The sequence below is a fragment of the Pipistrellus kuhlii genome, unplaced genomic scaffold (assembly GCF_014108245.1).
Source record: "Pipistrellus kuhlii isolate mPipKuh1 unplaced genomic scaffold, mPipKuh1.p scaffold_m20_p_37, whole genome shotgun sequence".
NCBI classification, from domain to species: Eukaryota; Metazoa; Chordata; class Mammalia; order Chiroptera; family Vespertilionidae; genus Pipistrellus; species Pipistrellus kuhlii.
In genome coordinates, this window is record NW_023425537.1 from 4,152,690 (window position 1) to 4,170,879 (window position 18,190).

An 18,190-nucleotide genomic window follows, 5' to 3' on the forward strand; every position below is an offset into this window, starting at 1 on the left:
CATGCCCTTGACCGGAATCGAACCTGGGACCTTTCAGCCCGCAGGCCGACGCTCTATCCACTGAGCCAAACCGGTTGGCTAAGGATAAGATTTTAGAAACTGTTCTCCAGATTGGAGTCAGAAAGCCGTAGGTTAAGTTGCAGGTCCCGATGAACCATTGGCTGGAGACACGCAGAGAGAGAGACTGTGGCCAGGCTATATCTGGGGGGGCTTCAGTGTTCTTCAGGACTTGATTTCCTGTCGTGTCCCCAGACGATGGATGCAGACCACTCCAAGTCCCCGGAGGGGCTGCTGGGGGTGCTGGGCCACATGCTGTCCGGGAAGAGCTTGGACTTGTTGCTGGCTGCGGCTGCTGCCACGGGGAAGCTTAAGTCCTTCGCCCGGAAATTCATCAAGTAAGGACGGCCGAGCTGTGACCGGGCCGGGGAGGCTGGTCTGACGTAAGAAGGAGCGGGATGGGGTGGGGCCCTGGGGTCGGGGTCTCCCAGGATGCTCAGGCCAAGGCAGAGCCTCCCAGCTGGCGGCCCCGGAGGAAGGGCCGCTTCCTCGGACATGGAGCCTCGTTGCACTTCGGCTGAGGGTGAATTGGAGGAGTCCCAGGAGGGGACGAGGCGGTGGACGGTGGCCCAGAGGGGTTCTGAGTGTGCCCAGGCGCTGACCAGGGCTCCCCTCGTCTGTGGACTTACTCTTGTTCACCTGGACTTTGATCTGTAGAAGTTGTTCTATCCAGTGAGCCGTTCTTTGGTTTTTGGGAATCTTTAAAAACAACGTTCTCTCTTTGGTAGCAGTAGTGTTCATTTTAAGGTTAACCTGTAATTGGGACCAGTGAGTGCCTCTCGGGCTGGGTGTGGTCCGCCATCCCCAGCTCTCACTCCGCCCTTGCCCTGGCTGATGCGGCCTCTCTCCGTTCCCCCCACAGTTTGAATGAATTCACGACACACGGCAGCGAGGAAAGCAGTAAGTCACTGCGCATCCCCAGCCCGCGAGGCGGGTGTGGGGCTCAGGAGGGAAGAGGATGCCTTTCGTGGGTCCCGGGGGCTCTCCCCCTGAGTGATGGCTCATGAAGCCAGGGGGAGGCTGGAGAAGGGGGATGCTGGGAAAGGGTGCTCCTACAACCACCGCCTTAGGATTCGGTTGGGTATTGGGGGAAAGAGGGAATCGAAAGTCTGATTCCAAGGAAGGAATGATGTTCCAATTGAGACTCAAGAAAAGGATTCTGAGCCTCAGAGCTTTGAAGGAGACACTGGCTCTGACCTTCCTTGAGGCGAATCCTGCCCCCCTCCTGCCCCAGACAAGGGCGCTGGGTCAGCCCTCTCATCCTTCACAGCCAAGTCGGCCTCCGTGCGCGCCTTGCTCTTCGACATCTCCTTCCTCATGCTGTGCCACGTGGCCCAGACCTACGGCTCCGAGGTGGGTGAGAGGAGAGCAGGCAGGATTAGGGGCACTGAGTGGGAGGGGCAAGAGGGAAGGAAACAGCCAGTATCTCTCCCCTCACCTCCTGCCCCACCCTGTCAGGTTCTTGGTGCAGAAATCAGGCATCCGCCCAGAGAATGTAATAGAAGTTAACATGCCCTCCTGGTCACAACCCAAATCCTTCAGTGCCGCATTCCTGACCACTAGGTGGCAGCATAGCCCTCATCTTTCCCCTGTAGCGCTTTGTCCGCAGTTCTCCAGGGGACAGATGGCAGCAGGGAAGCCCAGGGCACGTGCTCCCCACTCTGCTGGCCTGTGACTCGCCTCCTTTCCCAGGTGATCCTGTCTGAGTCGAGCACCGGGGCAGAGGTGCCCTTCTTTGAGACCTGGATACAGACCTGCATGCCCGAGGAGGGCAAAATCCTGAACCCTGACCACCCCTGCTTCCGGCCGGACTCCACCAAAGTGGAGTCCCTGGTGGCCCTGCTCAACAACTCCTCCGAGATGAAGCTGGTGTCAGTGGCCTGGGCGCCCACTCCCAGGGGCGGCGGGCGGGGCCGGTCCCTCTCCCTCAGCCCACCCTCGTTCCCCTGGTGATTCTCCTCCCCCTCCCCACCCCGCAGGCAGATGAATTGGCACGAGGCCTGTCTCAGCATCTCAGCCGCCATCTTGGAAATCCTCAACGCCTGGGAGAATGGGGTGCTGGCCTTCGAGTCCATCCAGGTAGCCCTCCCCGCCCCCCTTTCCAGCAGCCTTCTCTCTTCCCTGGGACACAGAGCCAGTCCTTGGTAGATGGTTATATTTCATAAGAACAAGGAGGCAGACCCTTAAGCCAGGAGCTCCTGTGTGGATGCTGATCTTCCTTGTAATCATAGTCCTGGCCACTCCCTCCACCCAGGTGACCGGGAAGGTGGCCAGGGCTCCGCTCTGCACTCAGCCGCCCGCAGAGGCTGCGGAAAGTGACGGGCGGGGAAGCGGAGGCAGTGGCCCCGGTCACACTTTCCCCTCTCTCAGAAAATCACAGACAACATCAAGGGGAAGGTGTGCAGCCTGGCCGTGTGTGCCGTGGCTTGGCTCGTGGCCCACGTGCGGATGCTGGGCCTGGATGAGCGGGAGAAGTCGCTGCAGATGATCCGCCAGCTGGCGGGGCCGCTGTACAGCGAGAACACCCTGCAGTTCTACAACGAGAGGTCAGCCCGCCCCTCCCTCCCTCCCTCCCTCCCTCCCTCCCGGAGCGCTGCAGGTCTGCGGTGAGGAGCCGAGATCTAACCCCTCTGGACCTTCCCAGACACGCCGCTCACCGGCTCACTCACTTCCTTGCTCGCTCACATTCCTCTTCCCCTATTCACTCACTGACTCAGCAACAGTTTCGTGTCTTATCTGGCACCTGCTGTGCCCAGAAATACAGACCCCGAACACCGATGCTCCTGCCCTCACGGAGGTTAAGTTCTGGAGAACTAGCTTGCCCAAGAACAATGCCATTATCTCAGCAGCGTTACTGTCTAGAAACTGTGAGCCCATCTGCAGATGTCACAGGCCGTGGCCCTGCCCACTCCCCTCACCCACACCGGCTGTCTTCTGTGACCTTTTTCTCCTTGGCTTTTCCTGGGCTTCCGGAACCTCCCTGGCGACTTCAGCCATGTTGAGTTCGTGGTGCTGGTCCATTCACCTGTCCAATAGGCTTTTTTAATTTAATTTAATTTAATTTATTTTTTATTGTGGTAAAAAAATACATACTGTGAAATCTGCCATCTCAGCCATTTTTATGTATTGATTGATTTTGGAGAAAGAAAGGGAGAAAAGGAGAAGCATCAGTTTGTTGCTTCACTTACTTATGCATTTGCTGATTGCTTTTTTATATGTGCCCTGACCGGGGATTGATCCCACAACAATGACGTACCCGGCCAGGGCCCATTTTAGCCATTTATTTTTTTTATTAAGGTATTATATGTGTACATACCTTACCCATTCATTTTAGCCATTTTTAAATGTAGAGTTCAATAGTGTTAATATGTGTGTGTGTGTGTGTGTGTGTGTGTGTATATATATTCATATATATGTTATTCATTTATTATATAACAGTGGGAAGAGATTATTTTTGTTTGTTTGTTATTCCTCATCTGAGAATATTTTTTCCATTGAATTTTAGAGAGTGGAAGGGAGAAAGTGGAGAGGGGTTGGGGGGAGACGTGGATATGAAAGAGACACATTGATTGGTTGCCTCACGTATGCACCTCAGCTGGGCTGGGGGATCGAACCTGCAAACCAGGTACTTGCCCTTGACCAGAAATCAAACCTAAGACCCTTTGGTCTGAGGGCTGACACTAATCACTGAGTGAAACCAGCCAGAGCTGTGTATTCACGTTGTTGTAAATCAGACCTCCAGCATTTCCATCTGCGAATCTGAAACTCCTGCCCCTTAAGCAACCACTCACCCTCTCCCGACCCAGCTTTTCGTAACCGCCATTCTGCGTTCTATTCCTGTGAATGTGACTACTTTAGATAGCCCCGTAAGTGGAATCCAACAGTATTTGTCATTTTGTGACTGGCGTATCTCACTGAGCACAGTGTCCCCAAGGTTCGTCCACATTGTGGAGCATCTGAGCACGCCCTCCTTTTTAAGCTGGATAACATCCCACTGTTTGTATGTACATCCCACGGTTGCCTGTCCGTCTATTAGTCGATGGGCACTGGGTGTCGACCCTTCTGGGCTGTGTGAGCGGCGCTGCTGTGACCTGAGCCCGGACCAGGCGGCCGTTGTGAGTGGTGATGCTCCAGGCGGCCGTCAGGGTGCCTTCCGAGGGAGAATGGACACCGGGCGAAACGGGCTGGGAGCCTCTGAAATCGCACCTGCTTCCCCTGGCCTCTTCCTTGCCTTCCCTCACTGCCCTCCCTCCACAGTAATGAGTGTGCGCTCTCCGCTCCAGGCCCCTGGCTCTGAGGAAAGTGGGAAGTCTGTGGCTTCGTCATGCTCGAAGCAGTGGCTCTGACAGTCCCAGGGACTTTCCCAGCCCCACCGGCGTTCCAGGAACAGCTAGTCTCAGGCCCCGTCTGCATTCAGAGTCGAAGACTCTTCACGTAAAATTCCTGGATATGCGCTGAAATTTGCCCCGAGAAAATTCCTGGATATTCACTCAAATCTGCCCGCTACCAAGGGCCGGGAAGAGGGTCCCGCGGGGCAGCCCTGGGCCCCGGTCCTGGCAGTTTGCATTGGTTGGAGGCCCAGGCTGGGGGGACCCCCCTCAAGCACTCAGCCGGAGGGAAGTGATTGTTCTCACTGATGCCAGGGCATTGGCAGGCCAGGCCTGCGGGTGGGGGCGTTGGAGAGAGAAAATACAAATCCATCGCTAGACAACCTGGGAACGGAAAGCACCCCTGTCCCCTTCGGCTCTGTGCCCAGCAGAGAGTCCTGCCAGGTCAGGTCTGCTAGGGGTTTCCAACTTCCTCTTGTCTGCTCCCTTAGCACAGAACGGGGTTAATTGCCCAGGAATGTTTCCGTAACCCAACCCCTTGGAAACGTACGTCTGGCCTGGGAGTTTCCTCCTCTGCCCTCCCCGCCCCAGCTCTTGAACCCGTGTTGCCCGAGCCTCAGGTTCCCCCCTCCCCCAGGGTGGTGATCATGAGCTCGATCCTGGAGCACATGTGCGCTGACGTGCTGCAGCAGACGGCCACGCAGATCAAGTTCCCGTCCACGGGCATGGACACGATGCCCTACTGGAACCTGCTGCCCCCGAAGCGGCCCATCAAGGAGGTGCTCACAGACATATTCGCCAAGGTGCTGGAGAAGGGCTGGGTGGACAGCCGCTCCATCCACATCTTTGACACCTTGCTGCACATGGGAGGCGTCTACTGGTTCTGCAACAACCTGATTAAGGTACTTGGGGTGGGGGGGGGGCGGGTGTCCTCAGACTCCAGGAGACACCTGAGGACATGCCTGTCATGTTCTCACCCTCTGACTTCCCAGCACTAACCTGGGCCTCTCAGAGGTGTCTAAGGACTGGGAGAAGCTCCCTCTCCTCACCTGGGGAGCTGCAGGGCAGAGGGAGGGATGGAGCCGCAGCTGGGGCTCCCTCATAAGAGTCCTCAGCTCCCGGACCCCCCTCACCTGCCCTCACAGGAGCTGCTGAAGGAGACGCGGAAGGAGCACACGCTGCGGGCGGTAGAGCTGCTCTACTCCATCTTCTACCTGGACATGCAGCAGGTGACCCTGGTCCTGCTGGGCCACATCCTGCCCGGCCTGCTCACCGACTCTTCCAAGTGGCACAGCCTCATGGACCCCCCCGGCTCCGCGCTCGCCAAGTAGGCGCCTGCAGAGCATCCGGTCCCCGTAGCCCCGGGTCAGGCAGCCTTCCCCGGGGTCACCCAGGAAGTGGGGCTGTGGGAGGCCATGTCAGCTGGGGCCTGATCACCCAGGGCACAGAGCCCCCCTTAGAGCTGGAGGTGACTAGGGGTCCCTCTAATTTTACTCCTCTTCCTGGAACCCTCTGCCAGGCTCGCCGTCTGGTGTGCCCTGAGCTCCTACTCCTCCCACAAGGGACAGGCGTCTTCCCACCAAAAGAAGAGGCACCGTGAAGACATCGAGGTAGGGTCCCTCCGCCCACTATTCACGCGTTTGTGGAGCAGACGTTTCCTGAGCCTCTTCCGGTGAGAGGCCCCTCCCAGGCCGAGCAGCCAGGCTGCTCCCTGACTCCGGGCGGCCTGGCGGCCATGTGGCCGCAGGGATGACCGAGCAGGTCTCACTGGGATCGGAGGGGTGAGGGGAGGGCTGGGATGCCGCGGGTGGGGAGCCCGTAACAGTGAGTTCCCGCCCCCAGGACTACATCAGCCTCTTCCCCTTGGATGACATGCAGCCCTCGAAGCTGATGCGCCTCTTGAGCTCCAATGAGGAGGATGCCAACATCCTTTCCAGTCCTGGTGAGAGAGGACAGGGCTGGGCAGCGGCTCCTTTCCTGGCACTTGGTCCTCCGGCTGCTGTGCTAGGCCCCAGCGCAGGCATCTTTGCTGGCGGTCAGAGGGCGGCAGGAGTTTGTCCCATTTTGTCTCCTGGCTGCTGTTTTCCACCCCAGAGAGACCGGGGCTGCTGGGGTCCCTCCCACCAGGTGGAGGCCTCCTGCCCGGTCCAGGCCCAGGCCCAGGGCTGTCCCTTCCCGCCCCTTCCTTCCCGCCAGCTACCAAGGGAGCCCACTGCCTGGGCACAGTCTGCCGCTGACTCACCAGCTCTGAGCTTCCTGGTCCTGAAACGGGCCCTGAGGCCGGCAGGCTGGGCTGGGCTGGGGCTCGGGGCTGCTCCCCACTCTTCCTGCCGAAGAGCAGCCCCCCCCCCCCCCCCCCCCCCGGCTTCCCTCGCTGTCCGCACCCAGGGCTCTGGTGGCACTCACATTGTGCTGCTTCTGGAGATTTCTCTGAGGCTTTCTAGGGACCAGGGAGCCACCTCTGCCTGAGCAGCAGGTAGATGCCGCTCTGCCGCCTGCCAACCCTCTGGCCTTTGCCTAGTCACTTAGCACCTCTGATCTCGGTTCTTCGTCTGGAAAACTGAGGTGCGAGGCTACAGCGCTGAGTCTGCGCGGCCCACAGAGGCCCCTGGCGCCTGGCGTGTGGCCGGTGTTAGTTCTGTCTCCTCTCCTCTGGGCCTCTCTGTTTTGGGGGCCCCTCGGTGACTCTGGACCCAAGGACTCTGCGGGGCCCTCCACGCCCGATGGTGAGGCTTCCCCGGCAGAGGGCCTGGTCCTGAGTGCTCTCCGTTGGCCCCACAGCCGACCGGTCCATGAGCAGCTCCTTGTCAGCCTCCCAGCTCCACACAGTGAACATGAGAGACCCCCTGAACCGAGTCCTGGGTGAGTCCTCCCCCCGACTCCGGAACGGGGTTCAGGCCCGTCAGCTGGAAGAGGCCTCTTAGTCCCCTGTCTGCTCTGTCACATCCCCCTGCCTCCATCCTTCTCCCCTACCTGCTAGCTCTCCGTCTCCCCCGGGCTCCCAGGTTGTGCCTCTTCTGACTCACCCCCAATTTCCCTCTACATCTCCTCTTCATGACACCCCCATCTGGGGGGACACTCGGCACTGCTCTCCCTTCCCTTTTCAGTGCCACCTCCTCCCAGTCTGACCCCCTCGCAGACCCTTCTCACGGGATTCTCGCACCTCCCCGTCCTCACAGCCAACCTGTTCCTGCTCATCTCCTCCGTCCTGGGCTCTCGGACCGCCGGCCCGCACACGCAGTTCGTGCAGTGGTTCATGGAGGAGTGCGTGGACTGCCTGGAGCAGGGCAGCCGCGGCAGCATCCTGCAGTTCATGCCCTTCACCACGGTGAGCTCGCCCGGCTGGGCGGTTCCGTGGCGAGCCCTCCGAGGAGGGAGGGGGCCCTACTACGAGGTAGACCCAGTAAGCAACTGTCTGTCTGTCTGTGGCAGGTGTCAGAACTGGTGAAGGTGTCGGCCATGTCCAGCCCCAAGGTGGTCCTGGCCATCACAGACCTCAGCCTGCCCCTGGGCCGCCAGGTGGCTGCCAAGGCCATCGCTGCCCTCTGAGGGGCCCGCAGGGAGGGTCTAGCCCCAGGCGCCTCGAAAGGAGACAGTGGGGAAAGATGAGGCATCATTGCTCACATCCACATGATGTAAGGGCCCTTTGCTGGCTTCCAGATCCCTCCCCTCTCCCCTACTTCTGGCTGTTCAGATGCCCTCATCTTTCATCATTTCCTCTCCGTGCTGCCCGTTCCTGACGGAGTGTGAGCAGCCTGGCCCTCAGCTCAGCGCGGTCTCCCCGCCCGCCCCGCCCCGCCCCGCCCCTGTGCTCCTGCCCCCTCCCAGAGGCACTGGGTGCGGAGTGTACATATGTATGTATGTGTACATTTAAACGTTTGGCAACACACGAGGGACGTTCACGGCAGCTCACTTGTAAATAAAGGTCCTGTGGATCCCTTTGTAAGTGCTGTCCGAGTCTCTGTCTGGCCTGGGGGTGGGGGTGGGGTGGGGTGAGCAGAGGAGGGCTGGCCTCGGGGGCCGTGTTTGTCCACTCCTTTGGGGCAGGGAGGGCAGTGGATGATTACCGTCACCCGAGGATAATGAGTCAACACTGGCCCACCACCGCCTACACCCACCCCCAAAGTCAGACTTTCTCTGAAAAAGGTGAATACTCATTCCTAGAGTTGGGGTAGAGTGTCTTATTCTGATGCTCAACCCAGACCAGCCACACCCAGAGTCTGATCTGTCCCCCATGAGAGCAGGGGGGGGGGGGGGCGCGCTGTGGGGCGGTGAGGGGCAGGAGCTGTTTTACGCTGCCTTGCCTGCTCCGGGGGACTCCAAGCCTGATTCCTTCAGAACTGACCGAGAGGGAGGACTGAGCCCCCACTGGGAGGTCCAGCTGGCCAAGCCGGACCCTGCTCTGCAAGGAGCCACGAGCGGAAGGGAAGGGAGGGCCGATGAGGACGGGGAGGCCTGGGGAGGGGGAACTGGGGACTGGCTGGCCGGCTGGACCTCCCTGGGTGTGGCGGAGGCGCCTGGGAACCACACGGGCACCTTGGGCTGAGGGAGAGGGCTGCCCGTGGGAAGCAGCCCCTCCCAGCTGCCCTCCCAGCCTCTCAGCCCAGGCCCGAGACCAGCAGGAGGCAGGTGTGAGCAGCTCCCTGCCCGCCGGTCAGAGGCCGCTGTGGAAGGGGGAGAAGTACAGAGCCTGCGATTTGAGTTCAGACCGACGCAGTCACCTGGACTCCGCCTCCTGATCTGTACAAGGCCCTTCTCTTTTAAAACTACATTTTTATAGGTTTCAGAAAGGAAGGGAGAAGGAGAGAGCCATAGATACATCAGTGATGAGAGAGAATCATTGATCGACTGCCTCCTATACACCCCTGCTGGGGAGGTGCCCTGGCCAGGAATCAAACCTAGACTTCCTGGTTCATAGGTTGACGCCCAACCGCTGAGCTACACTGGCCAGGCCAAGGCACTTAAAAAAATTTTTTTTTAAATCCTCATTTGAGGATATTTTTTCATTGATTTTTTTTTAAAGTGGTTTAATGATTGTGTTAGACATATGGCAGGCAAGATGAACATATGTTTTTTAGAGTATATTTTTATTGATTTCAGAGAGGAAGGAAGAGGGAGAGAGAAATATCGATGAGAGAGAATCATTGATCAGCTGTCTCCTGCACACTCCTGCCTCCAGCACACTGGGAATTGAGCCTGCAAACCAGGAATGTGCCTTTGACCAGAATCAAACCTGGGACCCTTCAGTCCACAGGCTGACAATCTATACACTGAGCCACACCGGCTAGGCGCAGTGGTCGGCAAACTCATTAGTCAACAGAGCCAAATATCAACAGTACAACGATTAAAATTTCTTTTGAGAGCCAAATGCTTTAAACTTAAACTTCTTCTAATGCCACTTCTTCAAATTAGACTCTCCCAGGCCGTGCTAGTTTGTGGAAGAGCCACACTCCAGGGGCCAAAGAGCCACATGTGGCTCGCGAGCCGCAGTTTGCCGACCACAGGGCTAGGGCAAGGCACTTCTTAATTCTCTCTCTCTGAAGGCTCCTGTGAGTGTGGATGGGCTGGAGTTCATGAACGATGTAAACTGCCCGGCTCTGCAAACATTAACTGCATCTGGACGGTCAAGGTTCTCCCCAAACTCCACATGCCCCTCTCTGGGTAGCAGTGTCGCATCTGCCTTCGACCAGGCCCGGCGGGCGCACTGCCGCGGCCCTAGCATTAGCCTCGCGCCTGCGCAGAGAAGGTGCAAGATGCATACGTGCTGAAGGAATGAGCCAGAGGACTGACTGCCCCTCCTCCCTGCACCCCTTCCCCCCTCCCTCTGCCCTTGACCGCCATTCAGCTCCCTGCCCCCCCCAGCCCCTGGCCAGGCACCAGCTGGACTCAAGAAGGAGGAAGGACATTTACTAGAGACAAACACTTTATTAACATGAAGTCTGGCTACAAGAAGCAAGTAGAGGCTGAGAGTGAACAGTTGAGCTTCCCTCTCACCCATCCCATAATCCCCCTCCTCTTTTCCCGCCCACGTTGCCATCCCCACGCAGCCAGGCAGGTGCACCACCATCTGCACTGGCCCCGGTGGGGGTGGTGTCCCAGGCCTACGGGGGTCTCTCCAGGGCGTCCAGAAAAAACAAGAGACACCCCACGGGCATGACAACATGCCCCCCGAAGTCTTAAGAAAAGTTAGATTACCCAACAAACTTGTGGGACCGCAGGGCCAAGCCTCCAAGCTCAGGCCGCCTCCGCTGGGCTTCAGGCCCGTGGGGAGGGGCCGGGAGGGGGAGAAGGCCTGGCGCTCACACGCCACGCTGCAGCCGGAGCGAGGGAGGGATGAGGACCCAGCTGCGAACACGGCTGTTTAAATATTAAACAGGCTGTCTTGTCTCCCACGCGGGAGAGCTGCTGATGCTTCCAGGGGCCCCGAGGTGGGGTGCCCTCGGGGTCGGGGGGTCGGTGCCCACCCCAGTCATCGGAGTTAATACTTGGTATTTACCTAGCGACCTCCCAGTCCAGGGGACAGGAGGTCAGGAGTTTTCTCTCTGCCACAGACAGAACGACATTTGGAGGTGGAGGGAAGGGCCCAGGAATCGGAGACTCCGTTCCGCTCTTCCCTGTCTTTAAATATTAGGTTTAAATAAATAATAAATAGCGATAAATACATTGGAGGGGGGGGGGGTCCGCTCAGGGCTCCGAGGAGAGGTAGCGCAGGACGCGGAGCGCCAGCTCCAGGAAGCCCTGCAGGTTGGAGGCCACCAGGAAGGCCCCTGCCCGGCGCTGGAAGGCCGAGGTGAAGGTGAAGGTGAAGGTGGGCATGGTGCCCTGGGCGGCCGGCACTCCGGGGGCCATCCCCAGCTCTTGCATCTGAGGGCGGGGGGAAAGGACAAGATTAGCCAGCGCCCTGCCGAGGGGGCAGATCACGAGCACATGGTTGAGACAGAGCCGGGGCCCGAACCCAGGCCTCTTCGGAGCTCCAGTGACCCCACTCCTGCCCTCAACTAGGGGAGCGTGGGAAGGCCAGGAGCAGGAGGGTCCCCCCACCCCCCAGGTTGCCAGCATGACCTTTAGGGACCATCTCGGTCTGGTCCCTAACGCCTGCCGCTCCCAACCCAGGCTCACCTGCTGCCGGATGTTGGTGGCAAAGTCGTTGATGTCCAGCTGCAGCACGTCCAAGGTGGGGCCCACCCCGGGGGGGCCTCCTGCCAGGGCCTGCAGGAGGCCCTGGTAGAAGAGGAGGCCACTGTGGAGCTGCCCCAGGCAGCCTGTCTGGGGAGACGGAGAGGGAGAGTCAGGGGGTGCTGCTGGGGCGCTCCCCTCAGGGCCCCAGCCTGGAGCCTGGAGGTGGGGGACCTTCCAGATCACCCTTCCCCTCCCCGCCCTCCTGCCCCTCAGACACTCACCAGCTGCAGGGCCTGGCTGGAGCAACTGCCCAGGGGCACCTGGGGGATGCTCAGAGAGTGCCTGAACAGCACCAGCTCCTCAGGGTGGCACAGCTGGTGGGTGGCACACTGGGGACGAGAAGGATGCTGAGTGCAGGGGACTTAAGAGAGCCAAGCTGTCCCCCAATCTCTCTGAGGTCTCCCCCTGCCTCCATGTCCTGCCAGGCTCCTCAGCCCATCCTGCCCTCCACTTCCATCCCGGCTCGGTCCCCAAGGTTCTCTCCCCAGTTTCTTCCCGCCTTTCAGGGCTACCCTTCTCCTACCTTCCTTCCCTGCCCCGTGCTTCTCTGCTCCCAGGCCCTCCTGGTGCCCCCGCCCCCCATGCACACACACACTTCCCTTCCCCTCCCTCCGCCGTCTCCTCCGTTCTCTGCCCCTATCCCCGCTGGGCAGCGTGTGTGTGCCCTCCCTCCTTGCCGCCAGCCCCTCACTCACCAGCCTTTCCTGCAGGACCAGGACATCCGCCTGGATCTTCCTCACTTGCTCTAAGCACTTGAGCAGGAAAGTCTCGGGCAGGTAGTGGGCAGGGCCCAGGGGAGTCGCTTCGTGCACCGTCCAAAGTGCACTGTGCCAGAGGAGCAGCTGGAGGGCTGGGAGCGGGCGGACGGGCTCAGGAGCTGTCCTCTCCGCTCCCACCAGCACCCTGTTCTGGGGACTTAGGGACCACCAGCCCCTGGACCCTCCCAACCCCCCCTCCCCTGCCCCAGGCAGCCAACTCCGGGATCCTGGGCGGGACACTCACCCATCAGCTTCATGGGCTCTGTGCAGCGGGTCAGCAGAGTCTGGCTGGGGCTGCAGGCTCGGGCTCTGTCCGGGACCAGCTCTGAGGATCTTTATACCTCAGCCCATGGAGGCCCGGGAGGAAATACCTGCCACTAAGGCTTAGTAATAACTTCCCAGGATTTATGCAAATTCAGTGTCCAGGACAACAACGAGGGGGGGTTGAGACAAAACGCTGTTTGCGAAAGTTTTGTGAAATTGTGGAATCCCAGATCCTTTGACCTCGGTGCCCCCTCACACTCTCTTCCTCTCCTTTGCCCCACCCAGCCCCGAGCTGCCGCGGGGTGTTTGAACAGCCCTGAGCAAAGGCTGAGCCGCCCATCCAGAGCCTTGGAGACTGGAGTCGGGTCAGACTGCTCGGAGCCTGACCTCTGGGCAGCCCCACCCTCTCTCCTGGCAGATCTGTGGGGCAGCTCCCTTTGCCACTTTCCTGTGGGATAATCAAGCCACCTGCTCTCGGCACCTACATTCCGAGAGGGGAGAAGCTAGTCGCCCCCATTTCTACCCCCCAAACGCCCACTGCCTTCCGGAATCCTCCCCCGAGAGCCCAGGGGCCGGGGATTAGGGACATTAGGGTCTTGCCTCCTGACCCTCTGCACGGCTTGATGGCCAGCATCCCAGGCTCCTGCCTGCACTGATTAGCTGGGAACTCCCCAGTCCCCCCCATGACTCATCCCTTTAAGCCCCTGGAATCCTGGCAGAGACCAGAGGAAACCGGATGCCTGTCCTGAATGAAGCAAGACCCTTTCGAGGCTCTGGGTTCACCTAACCCTGCCCTTCCTCCTCCTCCCGCACCCCCCTCCCCGAACAGGGTCCCAGGGCTTTGGAGTTGGGGTCTGGGATGCGTGGCTTCCCAGGCCGGGTGCACTGCCAGCCAGAGCGCGTGTGCTGCCCCGAGGCGGAGTGGGCTGCGGGTGAGAAAGAGGAGCTGCCCTGGCTCTGAATCCGCAGACCATGCCATGTTGGCACTGGAAGGAGCCTAGGAGACACATCTGACCTCAGAGAGCTTAGGTGTCTTGCCAAGGAGCAGCACGCAGATCTGCCCTGTGAACTGGGCCAGAGAGGGAAGTGCCTCGTCCCGGGTCATGTTTTACAACCGGGGCCTCTGCCTTGGGCCAGAGAGCTTTCCCCAGGCCGAGGGGCCTACCCAGGGCAGTCTGACCAGGCACACCACGGCTGTCCATTTCTGTCCATTTCTGTCCCAACTTTCTCTGAAATGTGCCTGGGAACAGAGGCATCTTCTTCACCTGAGGAGTGGGTGTGTCTCATTGGGTGAGGTCATTTCTGCAACAGGGGTGCCCCCTGGTGGTCATAGCTGGCAGGGTCTTCACCTGCTGATGTGTTCACATCCTGCCTCGGGGACCCTGTTCCTTGTGGAGCAGGCTCCCCACCTCCACTTTCCCGTAGGCCTTCTGCCACCGTGCACTGGCTGCCCCCACTCCATGGGCGGGGGGCTGGGAACTCACATCGACAGACGCGACCCCTCAAACCTCCGGAGGGGTCAGCCCGCCTTGGTCAGTGTGCCGAGTGAGCAGAGCACGCTACACATCGTCCAGTTCCTCTCCATAAGCCCTTCTCCCTTTTACAGAAGACAAATTCGACCTCCGAGAGCTTAAGTAGCTTGCCAAGGAACAGAACTCTTAACCATCAGGTCTCTCAGCCAGCGTCTGGCCTTCCTCACTCATGACCAGGCCAGTGCTAGACCCAGACTTCTTTTATCTGCACCTGCAGTCCAGTGTCAGATGTTTGGTTCAGAAAATCATGTGACTCTAAGAAGGGTGGCCAGAATGGTGAAGGACTCAGGATCATGATTAAAGAAAACAGGCTTTCTCACCTGGGGAAGAGGAGGGGTTGCTGGGTGGTCTCGGGGCTGGAAAGGGACCGGAAGTGAAGGCCACAGACCGTTTTCAGCTCAACAGAAGGAAAGTGCTTTCTAACGGTGTGAGATGTTGAAAGATGGAGTGGGCTGCTTCCAGAGGAAGTGATGAGCTGTCGTCCCAGGAAGTGTCAGGTCATACATCCCATAGGGAGAAATCTGAATGCTGGCTGGCAATTATGTCAGGCACCTTCTCTTACACTTTCGTCATTTCTTTTTCTTTTTTTAAATAATTTTTTATTGATTTCAGAGAGCGAAATAGAGAGAGAGAGAGAGAGAGAGAGAGAGAGAGAGAGAGAGAGAGAGAGAGAGAGAGAGAAACGTCAATCATTGATCAGCTGCCTCCTGCATGCCCTCTGCTGGGGATTGAGCCCACAACCCAGGCATGTGCCCTAAGTAGGAATTGAACCGTGATCTCCCGGTCCATGGGTCAACGCGCAACCACTGAGCCACGCCGGCTGGCTACACTTGTCATTTCATCTGATCAATCTGGCGGTAGGATGTGGCTTGTTCTCGCAGACAAGGGGTGGCCTCGGAGAAGCGAAGGGCCTTGCCCAAGGTCACAGTCAGGGGAGAGCCAGGCAGACCTGCTTCCCAAGCCCCCGTGGCTCCCATCACATCTCCTTCCTGCTCAGATGAATAACGGCTCAATCCAGACTCCTGCCCAGCTCAGGGGAGAGGAAAGACCAGGTAGAGAGAGGGGAGAGAGGCGAGAGCTTGTCACTGGCCATGGCACACACAGGCTGAGCTAGACCCAAACAATCATATGGCAAAGGGTCTGGCTCCAGCGACCCCGAGTTACCCATCCTTCCAACTTCCCAAAGGCTTTCCCAGGTATTTCTCAGTGTCCGGAGCGAGCAGCCACGTCCCCTCCTCATCCTTCCTGCTTTCGTCTGGCACCGGGTGCGGAGCATCTGTGTACCGGCTCCGGAGTAATCATTTATTGCAGTTAGTCAGTGGGCCAACGTACGTACGCCCTGAGTTAAGTATGGGCTTTCCATTTTTAAATGATTGGGGGGAAATAGGAAAAATAATATTTCATAACACATAAAATTGTATGAAACTCAACCCCCAGTGCTCATAGACAACATATTTGCATATTGTTTATAGCCGCTTTCAAGAAGGAAGGAAATGAGTAATTGTCACAGACCATATGGCTCACCAGCCTAAAAATGTACTATCTGGCTCTTTAAGAAAGCTTGCACGCCATGTATACGGCAACGTGTGCAAGGAGACAGGCAGAGATGTTCTCTGCAGCATGGCTTGTAACGGGAAAGGCTGAATAAATTCTGGTCCATTCATACCACATATGCCTCCCTGCCACCCCCTGACAAACTCCGAGAGGAAAGGAGTTTTATTCCATTGTATTCTCAGTGCCTGGGACAGTGCTGGGCTCGTGTCAATATGCTTAGACCTCAAAGCCAATACTGAGCCAAAACCGGTTTGGCTCAGTGGATAGAGCTTCGGTCTGCGGACTGAAAGGTCCCAGGTTCGATTCCGGTCAAGGGCATGTACCTGAGTTGCGGGCACATCCCCAGTAGGGGGTGTGCAAGAGGCAGCTGGTCGATGTTTCTCTCTCATCGACGTTTCTATCTCTCTATATCTCTCCCTTCCTCTCTGTGAAAAATCAATAAAATATATTAAAAAAAAAACTCCAAAAAAACCCCCCAATACTGAGTGAAAAGAGCAAGTTACATTCATGCGATACATCATTTACAAAGATCAAAACAATACCACATATATTTTATTGATTTTTAGAGAGGAAGAAAGAGAGAGGGAGAGAGTGGTAGAAATACCATTGATGAGAGATAATCATGGATCGGCCACCTCCTGCATGCCCCTCACTTGGGATTGAGCTCATGACTTAGGCATGTGCCCTTGACCGGAATCGAACCCAGGACCCTTCAGTCTGCAGACCAAATCTATCCACTGAACCAAACTGGCTAGGGCTGTGATCGGTAAACTGCGGCTCGAGAGCCACAGGCGGCTCTTTGGCCCCTTGAGTGTGGCTCTTCCACAAAATACCAAGGCCTGGGTGAGTCTATTTTAAAGAAGTGGCATTAGAAGAAGTTTAAGTTTAAAAAATGTGGCTCTCCAAAGAAATTTTAGCCCTGACTGGTTTGGTTCAGTGGATAGAGTGTCAGCTTGAGGACTGAAGAGTCCCAGGTTCGATCCAGTCAAAGGCATGTACCTTGGTTGCGGGCACATCTCCAGTAGGGAGTGTGCAGAAGGCAGCTGATCGATGTTTCTCTGTCATCGATGTTTCTAACTCTATCCCTCTCTCTTCCTCTCTGTAAAAAAAAAATAAATATATATATATATATATTAAAAAAAAAATTTTAATTGTTGTACTGTTGATATTTGGCTCTGTTGACTAATGAGTTTGCCAACCGCTGGTCTAGGGCAAAACAATACTATATTTTGTAGCAAAGGTGTAAAAACAGAAGCTGGAAGGCTACCCACCGAATCCATCAGTGTCTGCCTGGGGAAGGAAGGGAAGGGCCCGGGGAATGAACAAGATGGGTTTCCAATTCATTGGCAATATTTTCACTTGGGTTAAAAACTTGACACAATAACAAAATGCTAACATTTATTAAATGCAGGTGGAAAGTATTGTACATGGGTGTGGAGAGCAGCTCCAGGTTTGGACAGGTTCTCAGACTAATGAGAGGGCACGGTCCTCTCATGGCAAAGCCACGTGCAAGTCCCAGCACAAATATAGCCCGGGCTACAGCCGTGAGCTCGACCTTACGGTCCGAACCTGCGGTCCCACGTGCCTGAGTGATATGGGCTGTGGGAGGGGCAGCAAGTAAACAAACCTGGATCAAGTGCAGGTAATTAAGTAGATTCCAAACCCAGGAGAAGGTGGTAAACATCTTGACCACGTCCTTACTTTGCCTGGTGGAATCTGGCTATAAAATAAAGACTCAGGTTACAGCCCGTGGCGCTCTCTCTCCATCTGAGAGGGCGGCGCCCCGGCTTTATTCTTTTTTTTTTTTTTTTTTTTTTTAAATATATTTTATTGATTTTATACAGAGAGAAAGAGAGAGAGAGATAGAGAGTTAGAAACATCAATGAGAGAGAATCATTGATCAGCTGCCTCTTGCATACCCCCTACTGGGGATATGCCCGCAACCAAGGTACATGCCCTTGAGCGGAATCGAACCTGGGACCTTTCAGTCCCTAAGCCGACGCTCTATCCACTGAGCCAAACCAGTTTCGGCCCGGCTTTATTCTTTTAGTCTGTCTTTCCTAGTCCTTCATCCGAGAGGGCGGCCCCCCTCAGGTTCTCCCATGGCCATGCTGGCATGGCTCACGTGGGTATTTGTTATGTCATTTTTTGTATTTCTCTGTTGTTTTCCAATTAAAAAAAACAAAACTGGAAGCGGGACAACACAAAGGGCGCTCCAAGCATAAAAAGGACTGCTTCTCCAGGGGAAAAAGCCAAGCTGATGGGGATGAATTACGGAAGGAAGTTCCGGACAGCGGAGCAGACACAGGTGAGCAAAACCCAGGACATCATGTCAAATGGCTTCAAGTCTACCCGTTCCAATCCGCTACCAAGTAAAGAAAGGGCCTGAGGCACTTCGGGCCAGGCACAGAGTTTAAGATCTGTAAATAATTGAGAGGACGGGCATCATCAGGAAGACTTTTAATTCCTATGAGACATGCTAAGCAAGTAAGAAAGCCTCAGGGGCTGCATCTGTCCT

The 18,190-nt window shown here is 57.0% G+C and overlaps 2 protein-coding genes and 1 non-coding gene across 11 annotated transcripts in view; 2 read left to right on the top strand and 1 right to left on the bottom strand.

The window, feature by feature from the left end:
- The window catches only part of MED24 (mediator complex subunit 24), a 31,805-nt gene extending 23,470 nt beyond the window's left edge, over nucleotides 1-8,335 (top strand). For 5 of the 9 annotated variants that reach the window (XM_045570800.1, XM_036407823.2, XM_036407821.2 and 2 more), the window contains 13 exons: nucleotides 217-395; nucleotides 920-957; nucleotides 1,310-1,410; nucleotides 1,750-1,928; nucleotides 2,037-2,136; nucleotides 2,428-2,603; nucleotides 5,023-5,287; nucleotides 5,531-5,712; nucleotides 5,905-5,995; nucleotides 6,228-6,327; nucleotides 7,167-7,247; nucleotides 7,565-7,713; nucleotides 7,818-8,335. In XM_045570800.1, coding sequence (XP_045426756.1) covers nucleotides 217-395; nucleotides 920-957; nucleotides 1,310-1,410; nucleotides 1,750-1,928; nucleotides 2,037-2,136; nucleotides 2,428-2,603; nucleotides 5,023-5,287; nucleotides 5,531-5,712; nucleotides 5,905-5,995; nucleotides 6,228-6,327; nucleotides 7,167-7,247; nucleotides 7,565-7,713; nucleotides 7,818-7,934 — 1,758 coding nt within the window. In that variant the 3' untranslated portion in view covers nucleotides 7,935-8,335. The remainder of the gene's footprint in view (nucleotides 1-216; nucleotides 396-919; nucleotides 958-1,309; nucleotides 1,411-1,749; nucleotides 1,929-2,036; nucleotides 2,137-2,427; nucleotides 2,604-5,022; nucleotides 5,288-5,530; nucleotides 5,713-5,904; nucleotides 5,996-6,227; nucleotides 6,328-7,166; nucleotides 7,248-7,564; nucleotides 7,714-7,817) is intronic. The other 4 variants (XM_036407816.2, XM_036407820.2, XM_036407814.2 and 1 more) reach the window with 3 other exon arrangements.
- On the top strand, nucleotides 1,168-1,269 carry LOC118702206. Its single transcript, XR_004982671.1, has one exon. It is a non-coding gene; the product is annotated as a small nucleolar RNA SNORD124 (small nucleolar RNA).
- A 1,960-nt stretch (nucleotides 8,336-10,295) lies between the features above and the next one.
- Nucleotides 10,296-12,849, bottom strand: CSF3 (colony stimulating factor 3). Its single transcript, XM_036407858.2, has 5 exons — nucleotides 12,567-12,849; nucleotides 12,260-12,414; nucleotides 11,786-11,893; nucleotides 11,505-11,651; nucleotides 10,296-11,249 (listed from the first exon to the last, which is right to left on the bottom strand). The coding sequence occupies exons 1-5, from the start codon at nucleotides 12,577-12,579 to the stop codon at nucleotides 11,070-11,072; spliced, it is 603 nt and encodes a 200-aa protein (XP_036263751.1). The 5' UTR covers nucleotides 12,580-12,849; the 3' UTR covers nucleotides 10,296-11,069.
- Nucleotides 12,850-18,190: the final 5,341 nt, after the last annotated feature.

What these genes read in the sequence shown, in the direction of transcription:
- CSF3 (XM_036407858.2), bottom strand. An exon ending in TGGTCCTGCAGGAAAGGCTG is followed by an intron (nt 11,894 to 12,259) that starts GTGAGTGAGGGG and finishes TCTCGTCCCCAG; the next exon opens with TGTGCCACCCACCAGCTGTG. An exon ending in CCAGCCAGGCCCTGCAGCTG is followed by an intron (nt 11,652 to 11,785) that starts GTGAGTGTCTGA and finishes CCGTCTCCCCAG; the next exon opens with ACAGGCTGCCTGGGGCAGCT.